Source organism: Rhea pennata, chromosome 1 (assembly GCF_028389875.1).
Source record: "Rhea pennata isolate bPtePen1 chromosome 1, bPtePen1.pri, whole genome shotgun sequence".
Taxonomy (NCBI): domain Eukaryota; kingdom Metazoa; phylum Chordata; class Aves; order Rheiformes; family Rheidae; genus Rhea; species Rhea pennata.
This window is the reverse complement of record NC_084663.1, coordinates 125392515-125411117: the sequence shown is the minus strand read 5'-3', so window position 1 is coordinate 125411117 and position 18603 is coordinate 125392515. Positions and strand designations below refer to the sequence as shown.

General features: G+C 38.8%; 1 protein-coding gene across 1 annotated transcript in view; it reads left to right on the top strand.

The window, feature by feature from the left end:
• The window catches only part of OTC (ornithine transcarbamylase), a 28742-nt gene extending 13715 nt beyond the window's left edge, over positions 1-15027 (top strand). Inside the window, exons 5-10 of the mRNA XM_062574010.1 lie at positions 3167-3320; positions 10563-10685; positions 11351-11404; positions 11511-11660; positions 12770-12907; positions 14968-15027. Coding sequence (XP_062429994.1) covers positions 3167-3320; positions 10563-10685; positions 11351-11404; positions 11511-11660; positions 12770-12907; positions 14968-15027 — 679 coding nt within the window. The remainder of the gene's footprint in view (positions 1-3166; positions 3321-10562; positions 10686-11350; positions 11405-11510; positions 11661-12769; positions 12908-14967) is intronic.
• Positions 15028-18603: the final 3576 nt, after the last annotated feature.

Genomic DNA, 18603 nt, shown 5'->3' with positions numbered 1-18603 from the left:
ACTGTCACACCACACACCACATATGCCTGGGGCAGGTCATCTGTCCTTCAGACACCAGCAGGGTGACAGATCCTGACGTGTTCTGATACTGAAAAGGACATGTTTCCTGTAGACCTCCTTTTCACTCCTCTTTCCCAAATGGTATAATGAATGACCATTATACCTTTGGTTTGCAATCTCCTGAATGATGTTTGTTTGCATAAGTGAAAGGGAAATAGAAAGACAGCAAGCTACAAGAAATACGACAAAAGGCAGAAGCAAGCAAATTCCCTAGCAGCTCCAGAGGAGTTCCCCATTCTGTGGAGAGAAATCCTACAATGCCCGCCTGCCTTTCAATCCCCTCTCCTCCATCACCGCTTGTTCTTCCAGGCTGAGCCCCTATTTCAGAGCCTAACCTGGGCATTTTACTCTTCCACTTGAGTCACAGCCCTCGAGTGCTACAGTGGTGTGAGGGCTATCAGCTTTCCCAGCTTTTGTTTACCCAAAAGAACAACCTAAGTATTCGTTCCTTGGCATTTTCTGTGAATGAAGGATGACATGCCAATCTTATGCAGTTAATGTGAGAATAAAAAAAAGAATGCCTATATAGACCCACAGAGTATTTCAAATATTTACAGCTTTGTGTCTGGGGCTCTAAAGGCCTTAAAAGTACTTGAGGTTGAGACTTAAAGCAAAGGGGACACAGGACTATAAAAGTCCCAAGTTTTTATTAGAATTGGTGCAGGTAAGTGGTGAGAGCATTTCTACTGTGAACATGTATTTAGTGACTTACTACCTGGCCATAATACGATTCTTCCATGCTTCACAAAACATTTGTATTTGCACTGACACAAGAGCAAAAACTTACCCCCCATTAAGGGGCTCTAACTCTTTCAGTGTTGTTCAGCATATGAGATTCATGTTAAATGAAATGCGAATATTGTACCTGTATTTTTCACTGTAAAGCAGTTCCTTTCTGCACCACTGTAGCTCTGTGACTTTTAACAGTTTACAGAGATTATTGTGGGAGAAATCTTTGCATCTATGGGGAATGAATTTTATCTTTTTAAGCCTCCTCAGTATTTACTAAGAACAAGTCTGCACTAAACCCCTGTAATAATATTGATAGCATTAAAGTAAGTAATCTTGTTAAAAAATTAGACCTTTGAATTAGTACATACTTTCAAGAAAAAAATAAGGTATCCAACCTTGTATGCAGATGACCCAAAAATCACAATACTATGTTAAAAATCCAAAGATCAACAACAAAAAAGAAAGCCTTTATATATATTTCATCTTGGAGTCCTTAGAGGATACACCTGAGTATTATTTTCCAGCTTTCCAGCCTAGAAATGAACTTATTTTAACAAGATAGAAATGCAGCTTTCCAATATACTCATTTCTTTCCAAGCTCTGGGATTTGAAGCTAATACGCTCACAATCTTGTAATGCCAAGTCTTTTTCCTAAACAATCCCAGCCCTACACTGTTGCCTTCAAATTGATTTGGTTACAGAAGACCATCAGATGAGGGCTGTTTTTTGGCGGAGTTCAGTTTGGTTTTGATTTCACAAAGGATAAGCCCAGTTTCCCCTTGGGTTCCCCTGTAATATGACATCTAGAAATGCTGTCTGAAGGACTGCCTGATGTCTTGCATTAAGTGTCTAGGAGTTCAAGTACCTACTATCAACAGAATAAGGAAGAAAGTCCAGCAGTGATCACTACTTGGTCATTGATTATGACTGAATTTCCTCAATGACATACACTGCAAAAGAAACAACTTTTTGAAATTCTTTACGAGCTGTGTGGGGTAGGGATCAGCCAACCTAATGTCCTAAAAAGCTACCTAAGATAAGTGAGCAATTTCTTAATGCTACTTCCTCTTTTTCTTAGCTATAGAGGGAATAGTTATGTCCAATTTAGGGTGGACACCAGGTTGTCCATAGTTATGTGATTCAAGGTAGATTAAACAAAAAAATTTTGAAACTTGTGAGCTAGGAAGAAGTAATGGCACAAATAACAATTTTTCCAGTACCTTACACTCCAGTAAATACCCTATTCAGTTCCTCCTTTTCACTTCCAGCAATCTTCAGAGAGAGCTGCACAGAGAATCCTCTAATGCTCTATAGGAGTTTTATGTGTGTAAGGAATGTTTAATACCAATAGAAAAAAACTCAGGAGGTTTCCCTGGGTAAAAAGTATGCCATTTGCAGCCATATTTTCCACAGGAGGAGATACCAGAATCCCATGTGGCTAATCAGAAAGATGGATATTGCAGGAGTTTTTCATATTCTTCTATTCAGTCTTCTTTCTTTTTTATTTTGTTTTAAGTTCCAATTAGGCATAATCTTAAAACACACAAAATAGTACTACAAAGTCATGCTTCAGGGCTTGATTATAGCACAGAAATGCAGAGCTAAGCCCCAATTTATGTTTAATTTATCTAAAAATTCAAAACATACCGAGTATGCTATGCTAATCCACTATGCTAATCTCTGAGTCTTTCACCCTTTGGCAAATAAAGTAAGGCCAGAGTGGTGCAGTGATTCTTGCATGCCCTAATCTATATGCTGAGTTTCAAACTCTGATGTTACTTGAATGGTGATACCATTTGTGTCACTATGCAAGCATGTAGATAGGAGAAAGAATGGGCTGGTATGTTGACCTTCGATTTTAATTTTCACTGAGGTGAGTAAAGAGTTGTGGTAATCTGAGACAAGTATTTAGTCCTAATCCTCACATGAGTCAGGTAACCATACAAACTAAACATTCTGTCAATGTTGCATTTGTTCTTTGCTAAAAGACTGAAGAAATGTTACACCTTATCTCTTCCCAAGTTATCAAATACTGCAAATATTACATTGTCAAGCCATTTCTTGTTTTATTTCAGTTAACACTTATAAATGCTAAATCTGTGGCTACAGTCAAAAACTAAAGAAAAAAGGTATTGAATACAGGAACAGTTCTTATTTATTTATTATAGTTTGTTCATAAGTAAAACTACTTAATTATTAGCAGTTGTTAAATGTAGACATTTAAGTGTGTTATGCAGGCATCATAAATTATTAAGATAGCTCAAAATATTTGATTCAGTACTGCTTCTCATTAACATTTATGTGTTGCACATTGAAGAGTGCAACAGGCAAATATTTATTATGTTTGACTTAGGTATTTCCTTCCGTCCTCTAGGGTGCTGTCCAGCATGACAAATGCAATCCTGGCTCGAGTTTATAACCATACTGATCTGGATCTAATGGCAAAAGAAGCCACAATCCCTGTAATCAATGGGTTGTCCAACTCATATCATCCTCTCCAGATTCTGGCTGATTACCTCACTCTTCAGGTAACAATATACTCCTTGTTTAATAACAGTTTTTGTTAAATCTTTGTTTCAGGAAGTGTTTTAGAAAGTCAGGTTCAAAAACATTTATTCTTAGGGGTTTTTTAATTGGTAATTATGTAACACTTGTTACTTAAAGAGATTTTCATTGAGCAACATAATTAAGGTCCTACTTAATTTAAAACAATTAGCTAGTCCTATCAGCTGTAGTGGGACTGAAGTTAAGCGTAAAATTAAGTACTTCATTGGAATTAGGTCACAATTCAAGCAAAGCATGGTGGGGTTTATGTGGTAAGATAAATGTGAGATGCTGGCTCAATCAGAGCCAATGAAAGCTTTGCCACTGACTTCCAAAAATGCAGTAGTTCACCCTTGAATCTGCCCTAACCTGTGAACAGTTTGAAAGAATCATTATCCATACGTTAGGAAATTGGTTGAACAAATTTACTTTGAAAAGCAAGTTAATGCTACAAGTGCAAATCCCTGATGTTCAGGCATTTAAACCTATTTAAACTTTGTTCATTACCAAGGAATAGTTAACAAAGATCATATTTTGTAGTTCTAATCTAATGCAATATTTTATTTGACAGCTCTGTAGCATTTTACCCTTATAATACTAGATATTTATCTGTGAACAGGAGGACTATGCTGTTTTACAATCAATTGAAGAACTAGCTTATATAAAAAGATTGGTATACTGTAGGCCTGCTTGACAATTTTGATGAACTCCTCTGACCTTGTTTACTGTCTAAGTGAATAAAAATCACACTGCTTGAAAAGGGAGGGTGATAATAATTTCCTAGTTTGCTCAGCTGTGGTTCTCAGCCTTCAAAGACTCTGCTATGGAACATTCAGTGTGTAGCAAAGATAGAGTAAGAAAAGGAACAAAATATTCAAGCTTTAAATGCTGAAAGATTTATCTGTTTAGTGAAAATTATTCTCTTCTTACTTATTTTTGCTTAAATTTTTCAACAGTATAAGTGAAAAGACTAGTGAAAAGTGGTGAACTTGGGACTAAAATGCATCACATACTTCAGGGTAAGGTACCTTTGGGAGAATTACGTTGAGCCAGTCTGAATGAACTATTCAAATGATGCAAGACAGTAAGCCATAATGAGAACTTCATCAGTCATGAGAGGTCATCATTTTCTTTAAACACTGAGTGTAACTGTAAAATGGAAGGATCTTAAGTTTGTGTTTTCTGGGGTTTTCTGTCTTGCAAATATCTTAGTTGTTAGCACATTATCACTTGTGGGTAGCAGGCTTCAGCAATGATCTGCAACTCACAGTTTATGTAACTACTGATATCTCTGCCCCAAAAACTGGATTCATCCCGCATAGCTTGAGGCCGATGGAGACAGACCACTGAGCATCTCAGTTACCCTCTAGTGATCTTTGGGGAAACTTACGGAGATTAGCAGAATAAATACATGTCCTGTTGATCATCCTCTGTTTCTCTTCTATTGTGTCCCTATTCAGGAATAGACCAGCCATGGTGTAGAAGCTCCAGGTGAACATGTTCCCGTGGCCTGGCCATTTTTCGGTTTGAATAACTAGAGCAGCAGCAAGTAGCTATCCTTGTTACATCAAACACTGGAAAGGGAGTCTTTAGAAAGAGCGTCCCTGCTCATTTTACATGATGAGGAACAGGACTGCAGTGGTTGGTTCTGAAACCAAAAAAACATCCAACATGCCTGGACAGGCAGCATAACAAAGTGAGTATTCACAGAAATCTCAAGGAATAGCTAATCTTTCACACAGCCATGGCAGTTTTTAAAAAAAATTTGCAGCACTTTCCCAGTACCCAATAAGCAGGTTGCTCCCTCCAACCATTCCCATCTCTCCCTTTCTCTTTTCAGCATGTCCTTTAGCCCGGTGTTTGTCAGGAGCTCTTTATAAGGCACTTGGATGGCTGTCCCACTTCACCAGGGACATGGTGTGCTGCTGGTTTATGACCTTCTTGTGCACTCTTGCTTTCTTACCCAGGACAGAGTGGGCAGACAGGGAGTGAGACTTCGCAGCACACTCTAGGTATTGTCACCATGCGCTCGCTTCCCCTTCCTGACCTACCCTTCTGCTGCCTCTGTTCTTTGCATTGTCTGCTGAGGTGGAGAACCCAGGCCTTGCAGTCAGTAGCATTTGTAACAAAACAGCATTGTAATCACATAATGAACAGTTCACAGAAATAGGAATAACACTCAAAGAAATGGGAGCCATAGCATCCAGTTGGGGTGAAAATGTATGTTATCTGAGCACTGCCTGCAAGAGGGTTAATACAGGGATATTGCATAGCAGCACTGGTTCTTTAAATGAGCTAAAAGCTTATATGTAACATTTGGACTGCTTTTCTGCAATGCAAAGGAAAGGTACTTGATACACATTACATACATACAAAATACAACAACACACATTGCCTTATATTGCATATAAACTACAGAATTTATGCAGCCGTTTTATTTGTCTTTAGAAAAAGTTTCTTCTTTATCTCTGTAAATATTTTTCTGCCTGGATCTGTCCTGTGTGCTGTCAGTACATTCTGACAAAATGTACTTTTATTTTCTCTTCTTTTTATTCTTCTTTTTCTAGGACTTCTCTACTTGCCATTCGATCTCTAAGTGCATTCTGACCTTCTTCATCTTTAGCACATTTTTACTCTTCCATTTTCTAAATCCTATTATTTGTGTCATTTGCCTTCTTGAATCTTCTTCAAGCACCTTCTCTTCCATCTGCAACTGTCTAGTTTCCCATTTCATTTTGTCAGAATATTTTCTGGCTTATGCACCATGGCTTCTCGTTACCTTTTCACTGGTGTATTTTAGTGGGGTTTGTTGTTGTTGTTTTAGTAAATTCTGTTACAAGAGCATTCACAAACAGTGCTGCTTGTGTATTTTTCAGGGCTGCCTCTTTCTCATTTTGTATTCAGGATATTTTTGTCAGATCATAAACTGTGCTACTGTTGTGAATATGGGGGTGAGATTCTTCAGATTCAGTATCCTTTTGCCCTCTGACTTCTTCCTGAGCAACCTGGACCCTCTCCCCCAACATTAGCTCGCTAAGCTGGTTCTCCCCTTGCGTGTGGTCAGTATTAATACTCTCTGCAGTGACACATCTAATGCCAAGAGGTATGTTTGTCTTGGCATATCTATGACCTTCTTTCTTAAAAGCTTTCTTGAGCTGAGTTTGCTCTTGGGGTGAGTTATAACCCACTAGAAATGGTGGTAAACATTGTGCCATCTGATTTTGAGAGTTTGAGGATTTGGCCTTTAAAGGCTATGGGTTTGTGTGCTGTTACTGTGCCATTTTACTTTGCAGTCTGTGCTAAAGGCCCATAACAGCCACTTCCTTAGTCCGTTGGTGCCTCTTCATCTGCTGAGTGGAGGCTCAGCTGTGGCTCATTAACTCTGATCTGTGAAGCCTCGCTGAGGGGCAGCATCATGCAATTTGTACTCTGGGAACAAACCATGTATTGACGTTGATTCAATGGATATTAATGTCACTGCCAAATTAGCTAACTTGCAGCTGACTGCAAGATGGCCTGACTGGGCATTAGAGTGGATCTATATGCTACTAGCTCTATATGTCACTAGTCTGAAGTGAACTTTCTTTCTAGAAAAGAACTGGTTAGTATAATAGGAAAGATTTTGCAGGGAGAGCCTGAATTCTCCTGTTAGGTTATAATTGTTGTGATTTCTCTGCCTACCTAGCATCACCAATATGAAGTTGGCCATTTTGTGCTCTGGAAAGTATAACCGACAGATTTTTGAGTCTACTTGTCCATCTTTATCCTTACTGAACAGCTTTGTGGCAGCCTTAGTGATAATAAATATCGTGCAGTTCAAGTATATCCCTTTCTAAATTTAGTTTTTCTCTTACACTATTATTTTTCTGATTTTGATTGTCTCATTTCCAAATATTATGTAGAAAATTACATAGGTCCTTCTAGTTTGTCAGTGTTCTTTGTTACCTTTTAAAGTAAGTCAGTGGTTTCTTTTTCAAAAACGTGACAATTACAGTATTATTCAGTTTGAAGAGGGCTGCCATGCTCTCTCACCTTCTCTGTCCTCAATCTGTGACCCAAAGAGCTCCAGTTTTTTTGTTCCCAAATTCATTACTGTCATCATTATTCTAACAATTAGAAACCCCAAGCAAGATCCACACTGATACTCTAAAATAGCCTGCCTCAATAACCATGACAAATGCAGAGCTAGGAATAAGTGAGATGAGTGGCCCAGCACCTCTCTTCAGCTCAGTTTGAGAGCCTAGAGATGCCAGCTTGCCCTCATTTACTGGATTGCACAGCTTTGACTCATCCCTTGCTTTCCATTTTTGGTTTTGACAAATTATCAATTCATTATTCAAAGGCTTTTTGTAATTGAGGCTGTTAACGATTGATGCTGTCAAATATTTCTGAAGCAACCTATACTGGTGTAAGATTTTCAGACTAGCTAGAAATAAGTCCAGATATAGAGTCAGACCAGAAAGTTCTTAATTAATTAAACTGATCTTCTCCAAACATGCAACAGTGCTAAATCATGGGTAAGAACAGAATGAAATATGGTAAGATAAGCATGAGCATTAGAAAGTTGATTGCTAAATCAACATTAACCATTTAGTGGGGATTTTTCATGTGAATAGCAAAACCAAGTATTGTTGCGCTATAGAAGCATTCACCAGTTTGCAAAAGAGGCATTCAGAAGGTGGAAGGGCTCTAAACTTTCTAAATACGTTTTTTGTGTGGTTTTACTGGAGGTCTAAATATATTGAAGTCACATCCCAAGTATAAAGGGATATAAACTGCAGAATGCCCAAGCAGATAAAATGCCTACATCTATGATAATACAGTTTGAAAAAACTGGAGAGGGATGCAAGGGGAAACATATCTTCAGAGGCCCAGGCGATCTGAGCATATTGTAAAGATTCTGGTTTAAACTAGATTGTTACCATTGTGGCAAACCACTTTTAGCCGGATTTTCTCTATGCAGTTGTATAAGCATACACTATGAAACAGAGAAATAAAATGTATGTCTGACACACAGTAGCTTTTCTATTGCCTCAGAGCTCCCTGGTTCTGATCATCAGCCCCATCATCTCATCCTTCTCACAGTCATTCTTGGAAGCTGAAGGATATACGAATACATGTACTCCAGGCATAGTCACAGTGTGCTGGCTTTAAATGAAGAGGTTTGAGTTACAACAGCAGTGTACGAGCAGCAGCATGATGCTTCACACAGGATATAGAATAGGCTCCACTGGCGCATGCTGAGCTTGATTCTACATTGGCTAGGGCTTCTTCCGTTCGCTAAATATCTTCATTAAGGCTTGCTCTTGAACATAAAGACTATGTACCGTCTATGTAGCAGTCACTGCAGACATCGCTTTGTAGTTTACTGCACAGATTATAAGGGCCATCTCCAGTTCTTCAAACTTTATCTGGACCAGCTTGACAAAAATATTTGCTGTGTGTTGTGCTCCTGTTAATGCAGAATAGCAACTGATAATAAGATGGAAGTTATTTAGTATAGAAGTATATCTGTGACTTACTGGTCAGTCAGTCAGTCAGTCAGGTTTGAACACTACAGGCTGAGATGTCTATTTTTAAATAGTGAGATCAAATGATGTCAGGGTTGCCTGATTTGCTCCTGGTCGTGGGTTCATGCCTCAGCTATCATTAAGTGCTAACTTGAAATGATCTCTTAAATGCCTTGATTTTGTCCTTCTGCTACGAATGTTGTTGCTACTAAAATGATAATTTTACTAAGGAGTGAATACCACGTAAACTACAGGAAATGAACAAAATAACAAGGGATGGCTTGCTATCAAAGGCTGGGAAGTTAGTCAGTCTGAAATCAGGCACCAGTCTGACTGCCCTTGAACTATAGACGGCCTAAGGATCTATGAGGTTTAGACTGGAACTGTATTTTAATGTCATTAAATATTCCAAATGCTACTATTTTTGACTCAAAATTGTGGTCACTGGCAGAAATGACAATAGGTTTGTTCTGAAGCAGCTTCACAAATATTTGTTCAGGAGAAGCTGCTGCCAGGAGAGGAGGGGGTAGTTCCAGCCCCTTTCCTGTTCAGTCTTTTGGCATCTTTGCCAAGGTTGTCTACAAGGTTGCCAGTTAGTAAAGCTCTGCAGTGTGGAGGTTTATCCTCTCTGACAAGCATTGAATCATGTCACACAAAGTGCTGAAACATTGTCTGGCTTCTAGTTACTACAATGCAATAGTAGCCTGGCCCAGCTTTGAACTGGTGCCTTGAGAATTAAAGGCTCTCCATCATGTCTTAAGTCTTTCAAGTCATAAGATGGAGTCATGGATAGCAAGAATGCAGAAGTATTTGATTACATCTTTGCATATTTTCTGGTATCAACTTAAGTACATACAAATATGCATATTTAAAACAAACCATTCTGAAGGGCCTCAAATTGTTCTAGTCTGGAAATGCGTAACTTATTATTCTTGTTCCTTCTTAGGCCTTATCTGCCACTGGCTGAGAGCCAGAGTAATTGCATGTGTACAACATGCAATCAGGTAAAGTTACAGTTAGCACTGTAACGCTGTTTCAAGTTAGGGTAATCAACTTAATAATCTTAATAGTCTTAATAATCACTGCATTCCTTGGCTTTCCAAAAGTGAGCCAATTCTGAAGACAGATGATGGAGACAATGAAGATGATGGAACTAGCCATGAATGGCACAACTGCTTTTGAGATGCTGCTGCTGCTGCTGCCCAGTACAGCTGTAGTGGTTAAAATGCAGCTTAAGGGCATGGTCACTTTGTAGAAGGGAATGTGGTATAGAGACAACCAAGCTAGAGCAAATCTGAATAGGGATATTTAGATATCTTTGGGCGAAGCTGGGAGGAGCTTGGTCACTACAACAAAATTAACAATTCCTACCATTCACTGATGAATGATAGCCAACCAACAACTGCAGCTTTGGTGCTGAAATCACTACTGTGTCTGCCAGACTGGGCCTCACTGTAAGGCATATGAGTCAACGTGCTCCTCATTAGAGAAAGCTGCAACACTCAGGTCTTCATGTAAGGCAAGACATGGGGGCTTTCCCTTGCAGACTGTCTTGTAGCTGCTGGAAGTTCAAATAGTGCTGTTGTCCCATGTCAACAGCACCTAGTGTCTGGAGGTAGCCAGCCTTCCCTGGGTCAGACTGGCACGATCAGTCCTGTGATCTCATCCTGCTCAGCAACCCTGGATTGTAACCCAGGCCTGTCATTTGATTCACAGGAACACTATGGTGGTCTGAATGGGCTGACGGTCACCTGGATCGGGGATGGAAACAATGTCCTCAACTCCATCATGATGAGTGCTGCAAAGCTGGGAATGCATCTCCATATCGCAACTCCCAAAGTAAGAAAGCTGTGTGCATGGAGAAAGGAGGTCAATCTTTGCCAATTCCTGTGCCAGCCACTTGGATACTTCCCAAGAGCCATGGCTAGGGGCCTTGCATGTGTCTTGAGTGTCAGCTTTATTTAAGAACAGAGGTTCAGAATCTTAATTCAGTTATTTTGATGGCAAACAGGAATAATTATACTGAATCCAACTTCAGAAAGGCTGAGGGGAAATCATGACTGCAGTATAAATCACGGGGCTCTGTGGAGGAAGAAAAATTCATTTGAGAAAGTACTCAAAAATCCCCAAACTTCTTGACAAAGAAAAATTTTAAAGTCATTGCAGACTGGTGGAACTGTTTTGAATTCAACTCTTTAAAATGTTACATTTTAATATAATATAAAATATAAAACAAAGAATCAGCCTAGAACAAAAAAATGAATGATACAGAGGCATTTCATTCTATAACTGTTGAAATAGGTGAATTTTTACCATATCAGAACGTTTCCCACTAGTACATCCCTAAAAGAAACTTTCAAAATAATTTCCTGAAGCTTTACAATTCTGACACATATGCCTCTTCCAATAGCAAATGGCTCTATCAGCGTTCTTCTAACCAGTTTTAATAATCTTTAATGATCATATATATGTTCTATAATGTTATCTATCATCTCTTTTGGCAGGGCTTTGAACCAGACCTCAGAGTAACTAAAATAACTGAACAGTTCTCCGAAGAGGTAGGAGCTTAAGATGTAGCCTAATACAGTAGCTAAAATAGAGTTTATTTTATGCTATAAATGAAGTTAAACTTCCTTATATCTTCCTTATTTTTATTCACATTAGTATGGTACCAAGTTACTTCTCACAACAGATCCTTTGGAAGCTGCAAATGGTGCCAATGTGTTAGTTACAGATACATGGATAAGCATGGGCCAAGAAAAAGAAAAGAAAGAAAGACTAAAGGCATTTCAAGGTTATCAGATTACAATGCAGGTAAAAGCTCCAATTTAGTTGTCTGTTGATGCTTTTATAGATTACATTTGTAAAAATCAACACCACCAAAGCAAGGGTTTGGTATTTCTTCCAATGGGACCATTGACTAACCACATGCAAACTTCACTTCAGCTTGAAAAACTCACAAAGACACTGAAGCTGAGTTAATTCTCATACTCTTCCTATGGTTTGTCCCCTCTCAAAGCTTCCCAATGACATCCAGCTCCAGAACATGAGCAGTGCAAGAGAGCTAACCCTTCACTTCTTGATAACTTAAAATCCTTTAAATATGACATTAAAAGAAACATTTCTAATCTTGCATTTTCTTTTTGCTACCAGAAAAAATCCCTTATGCTTTATTTCTAATTAGCAGCTCGCAGATTAATTCTTAAAGCCCTTAGCCTGGGCAGGATTTGGGGCAATTTTATGTACATTTGTCAATGGATGAAGTATTAAATATATATGTCCTTAAAAATCATCTAGCAGAAATACTTATCTAAACAAAAACGGTTAGAGAAAATGTAAAATCATGAAGTATTTATTGTTGAAGATAAAAGGACATTTTCCTTGCTGACAGAATTACTGTTTTAATTGACTGCATTTTAATACAAGTTTACAAAGTACTATTAACAAGTATGTCTCTGAACTGACTTAAAATGCTTTAAATCATTGTTCAGATATTAGATCAATATATTATGTGTGACGATATCAAAAGAACTGATCATAGCCTTTTAAATCGTGGTTTAATAAGCTCCTGTTGCAATTACCCATAGTATTATATTACTATATGGCATTCCAATACAGATTGCACTTTATTGATCCATTATGTCACTGGAATTTTTACTCCCCTACTAAAGCCAAAGAAGTAAGAGTAAAAATTTGGCTTTCACGGAGGCAGCCCTGAACTCTTACGGACTTGAGTGGGGATATTCCCATCTATTATTATCACAGATAAGCAGTTCTTTGGATGTCACTGGAATTTTTCTGAGTTCATCATCAAAGTCATTAGAGCAGGAGCTTATGTAAAATTTGTTAACCTTTTTACTAGTTAAAGTTTTCACTAATGCCCCAGCATATTCCTTTAGTTTTGTATGCTTTTTGATCTACAGACTGCAAAATCTGCTGCTTCCAACTGGACATTTTTACACTGTTTACCCAGAAAACCAGAAGAAGTTGATGATGAAGTATTTTATTCTCCACACTCTTTGGTTTTCCAGGAGGCTGAAAACAGAAAATGGACAATTATGGTAAGAAACGAAGATAAAAACTAGTTAGAAGTTAGGGTCAACCTTTGTTCTGCCTTTCACTACAGGCTTGGTATTCCAGGCTTGGACTTTCTCAATAAACTGTAAGTGTTAGTACATATATTTCAAATGGACAGGACAGCACATCATAATTTTGACTTAGAGATTTTGACATCTTATCTATATGTAGCACAAAGGCTTTTGGCCACAAATATGACCTATTTTGATGATAATCTGCTATTGCTTGACCCAGTTTTTATTACCAAATGAAATCTACAGTATAAATAGTAACTTTCATATTTAATTCACTGAGTTTATTATAACGATTGATTTAGTTCCTCTATTTTAAAGCTCGCTAAATGCTGAGGTCCCATGGACAGGTCTTACAGACTACAGTTTCCCTTAAAGTGGATACTACAAGAGATTCTGCAGTTTTCTCTGGAGAAAAGCTGCCCCTGAGAATAGCGGGAACTTTCTCTGAGAAAGCACTGCTAGAGGAAAGCTTTCAAGGCCTCTGAAATACAAGGACCCTCAGTTTTGGCCTGGGTAACACTGTATTCCAAGGGAACCACAAGAGGACATTTGGCATTTAATATAAACCCTAACTCCACTTTCAATATTTCTAGGCTTTCAGAAAATTACTCTCAGATCTCAGTAGCTTTTTATTTATTGTTGGCTTTAGAACCATCATGTTGACAAAAGCTGGTGAAAACTTTCAGAGCAATGAAAAAAAATGAAATGGCATTAGCATAACTCTCAGAAAAGCTCTGCATTTGCTCCAACTAATTATATGATTGAGTATTATATTTGCCAGAAATGCAGATTTTGGACTTAATCAGAGTTATTAACAAATTTGCATTAAATTCAATGCATAATTTTGGCTTTAAAATTGTGAAAAGTCCTCACATTATTGATTTTCTTTCTGAAATGTTTCTAAATGCCTTGATACTTTTTAAAGGACACAAAACCTTTACTTTGGATTCAAGCTGCACATTTTGTTTGAGTAAAAAAAAGTGTTATCGTTTTATTTTATCAAGCTAAAAAGAAGACCTTGTAGGTCTTGGTTTCTCTGTTAGTTTCAAGTGTTTTCAGCTCAGCCAGCAAACTGGAAAATTAATTATTTGCTCAGCTGTAGTTCTAAACAGGGTTGAGTGCAGCTATGACATGGGTAGCAGTAGGGGGTTGCATAGCCGTATGTTCACTTCTTCGCTGTGTGCCTGGGACTACCTGTCTCAGTAAGCAATGCTAAAGGGAAAGGAAAGACAGAAAAGAAGACCACAACCCCCGGTGGGGCTCTTGTAAATCCAATTCTTGGCCAAAACGCCAATTTGCATTCTGATCTTACTGTGAAATCACAACAGTGTGAACCAAGTAATGCCTCAGCAAAACTAAGCAAAGCACAGGGGCTTGTTGTGTATACAGATGTGAGGAGACCAAAGCAGCTACTTCAACACTGTATATTATTTAGCTGGCATTTCCATTGCTCTTATTTCACCATGACTGCCCTACCCAAAGTTTACTGGAGTGTGTATGAAGTATTGGAAGGGGGCAGGAGGGGAAGATGTCAAACCATCAACCTCAGCTAGGATTTTCCAGATTTTACTGTAAAAAAATACAACTAAATTGGATATCAAAGTCCTTATTCAGGTATGATTGTCTTTGGTGCTAATGGAGCTTCTGCTAAAACCTGCAAGGGCAGCCACATGCTGTTTAGAGTGGCTACCTAGGAGTAGCTGAGGATACAGTGTGGCCCACCAAAAGGACCTTAGTGTTTGGCCTAAACATGCTTTGTCTGAATTTCTCTTTTGTGGTTCATTAATATATTTTGGCCACACTGAGAAAACTTATCAGTTACAAACCAGAACACCCTAAAAGATTTTTCAGGTCTTTCCTGATTCATCATCAAAAACTCTAGCAAGTAAATCTAAGTGTGCAGTTTTTGTCAGAAGAATAATTTTCAACATAAGACTTCAGAGACAGAAAATATTTTCCCCTTATTTATTTTTATGGCGTATCTGTTTCCAATGTGATTGGATTTTTTTTTTCTTTTTTCCCTCTTCTAGGCTGTCATGGTTTCCCTGCTGACAGATTACTCACCAGAGCTACAAAAGCCTACATTTTGATGCTTGGAATCCTGCCAAGAGAAAATATTCCTTGTTGGCAGAATATTCTGGTCCACGAATACATAGATCTTCTTCAGAAAAGATCAAGGCAATGAATGGTTTCTTAATAAAACTGTGTAGTTGCCTCTGTGGAACTGCACAATATTGCATTACATTTGTGAAAATTTTTGAGACAATAAACACCATTTTTATCTAGATGCTCTAAGTTATCTATCTTTTCTAGCAATCAGCATCTCTAAACATTTTTCAAGATTGTACTTTAATAATTCACTCTACCAGTATCATAGACATATTATAGTCTAACGTAGCTGTGTTAGCACTAATGTAGAGTAACATGACAGACAGAGATCTCTCTCTAAACTCATCCACTTAATTGCTGATCCCAGGCAGCGTGCACAGGGAACCAAGACTTTCCTGCTTGTCTTGGGTTCCTGGCACTTCCTGGGTGCGCTGGCTCCCCTGCCTGTCCTCCAACCCACTGGCAAGCCCCGCTTCTGTTTGACATGGAAAATATAGGGCCTTTGTCAGCATTATTGTCCTCAGTGCCATTCCTGTGGGCTGGCACTGGAGGATGTTGCTGTGGTGCTGGAATAGAGCAGCTTCCACAGAGCTGGATGCGTCAGAGAGAGATGGCTGGGAGGAATTGGTTCATTTTTTGTCCGTTTCCCTTTGACCTTCACCCACTAAACAGAATTTTGGCTAAAGATGCAAGTTTTATTTCTATTTCGCTAAGCAAATATAAGGGACTCTATGTAAGAGGATGGGATACAGCTCCTATGTAGAAATTATTAGCTACATTTCATCCACCGCTATAATGCTGTTCACATTTCAGCTAATTCCTTTCAGTAGTAAACAGGTTCATGACAACTGCAGTGTTTATGATGGCTTAGTATTTTAGATAAAGCTTTGTGTGCTGTTAAAAATCACTGTTGTTGTTAATTAGTTTCAAGAATGTGTTGATTCTTTTTCACTGTAATAATTGAACAACATTTGTGATTTTAAAAAATATTGTAAATTGGTTTCCCTTTTCTGACCAACTGTGTAACATTATTTAATTCATTTCAAAATTGGAGTTCACTGCTGGGCCACACATGTCACTGAAACAAAAATTAAAAAGCATTTGTTTATCTACCCACTTATGACTGATTTATAGTTTTCACAGGCATTTGTATGTTTCTTGGTAAAATTAACATTACGGCATTACAAAGGTTTCAATAATCTAGTGATTATTTACACTTTAGCAGAGATCTAGTTGCAGCAATGATGGAGGAGTAGGCATTTGCTGGAAATCAGTGTCCTACTACCCTGTTTAGCATTTCAGGGAAAATGCATGCAGTACAATATATTTCTGATTGCCTTAGGTTCCAGTTCAGCAAGATACTTAAAATGTATACTTGGTGCTTTTGGAGCTAATGAATTGCTCAAGTGAGTGCCTTGCATTGCACATATTCTTACTAACCCGATTTTAATGCTAGTTGAGAGCAAGACAACTCATTTTGCTAGTCCTTTCATAGCAGTCACACACATGTATGTCAGTTTTATCTTGTTGATTAATGTACTGTCAATTAAGTCAGGAAGATTTATAATAACAGGGAGTGGTTTTGTTAAGTATTTCACAGTGAACAGATTACAAATTATCTCTTTTTGCTTCCCTTTGCTCTGATTAATTTACGTGTAGGTTATCACAGATTCTTCTTATACTTAGAATCATAGAATCATAGAATCAGTAAGGTTGGAAGGGACCTCTGGAGATCATCTAGTCCAACCTCCCTTAGGAGTTCAAACCAGATGCCAGACATCTGAATTCCTCCTGACATTTTTAAAGCATATGTGTAGATTTGCTATGTAGCACATGAACAGTAGAGTCCAACATTTCCAAGGAGGTAATCCCATACAATTCCATTCCTCTGCCAACACAGACATAATAAGATGGTAGTCCTTGCTCTGCCTGTTGCACAGATTGCTCACATTGTGTCTGCGCAGCTATTCTGGTGCTTTTTAGAAGTCCCGAGTGGACTTAACGCACACACACAGAACAACTGCCCATTGTGTAGAAGCACTGAGCTTACTACACATTTATGCACATGAAATGTACAGTTTGTGTGGTGTGTGCTGGGAGACATATATCCCAGTGGGTCAGATTTACTAAACACGAGCAGACTGCCTGCACAGTGCATGCAGAATAGACCCAACACTTGCAGGAAGCATTGGGTTGATACCAAGTGGGCATGTACATTTCTGCCCTACAGGCCCCAGGGATATGTTCCTGTTCTGCCTCAAAGGGACTTTTACTGCTTCTTACTGCTGTAAGAATCAGACCAGCGCTGGGAGATCTCCTCCACTGCTGCAGGTTACACGTGTTCTGGGATTGCCACATGGTAGCTGTGGTAGTGTGCCAGGTACTACTATTAAGCCTTCCAGATGTCTCATGAATTCATTACTTGAATTTACAAGAGGTGACAGCAAATGGGGCAAGTAAAGGAAATAGCAATAATATGGAAAAAGTTTTTCTAGGGGAAAAAAATCAGTTATTAGCATTCAAAGAGCTTAAAACAAATGCATAACAGGTAGCAGTCATAGCTTACAGTGTTTTTCATTGCATTTATTACACTTTAATCGGTAGATTATCAAATGCCTAATCTGTCACCCACTGGCCAGCTGCGTTCGGGGGCATCGGAGTAGACAAAGACCCAGCCCCGCTGCCTCCCGAAGAGGGATCAATCCTGTTCCCACCCCCCCACACACACTCACAGAGGTTGCCCCTGCTTTGGTGCGATTGTGGCTCCCCCACATTTGGCTACATCCAAACCTCATGCCCAGACAGGCACCGCATCCCAAGGGGGTATCTGCATGCTAATTTTGATGCCCAAAGCCTAAACATCGCCCTTAAGCTTGTATTAAGTCTGGCTGTGACATGACCAGGTTATGTCTGACGAACCTCGATGACCTGACAAGAGGATCTTGTCTGAGGGGTTGTTCTCTAATGCTATCGCAAGCACCAAAGGTCCTCTGGGACGTCAGCACAGGCCTGGCAGAAATGACACAGGACTGATGGGACACTTAGAGTAGAAACGGCTCCATCTAGCCAAAGTATTGTGTCTACCTTTGGGCATCTCAAATGCTCCGGAATCCTATGCTTTGGCATCTGCTCCAGTCCCCCGGTATCTTTACAGTCCTTTGGAGCACAGGATTGCTTCTGATATACAGTTAGTGGCACATAAATCCAGAACTCATGGATTTCCGTTTATCCCACATTAAGACAGACTGGTGCTAACTTAAGTGGTAATGTCATCATAGTTAATTATTTCACTGCCTTTCAAATTCTGCAAGAAAGAGAGGAAGAATTTCATGAAGGTTTAAACAATGCAGTGAGCTGATGATTCAGTTTGGGGAACACTTTCACAACTGAGTTGAAGCATACTGAGCTTAGTTTTGTTTTCCAGAAATGCGTAACAACTTTGGAAAGTCTAAAAAACACTGCTCTGCACACGAAGAGAAAGGTTCATTCTTTCTTTTATGTTTCCCATTACTCAGTTAATCACTTGGTTAATGTTTTGAGCAAATAAACAGTGATTT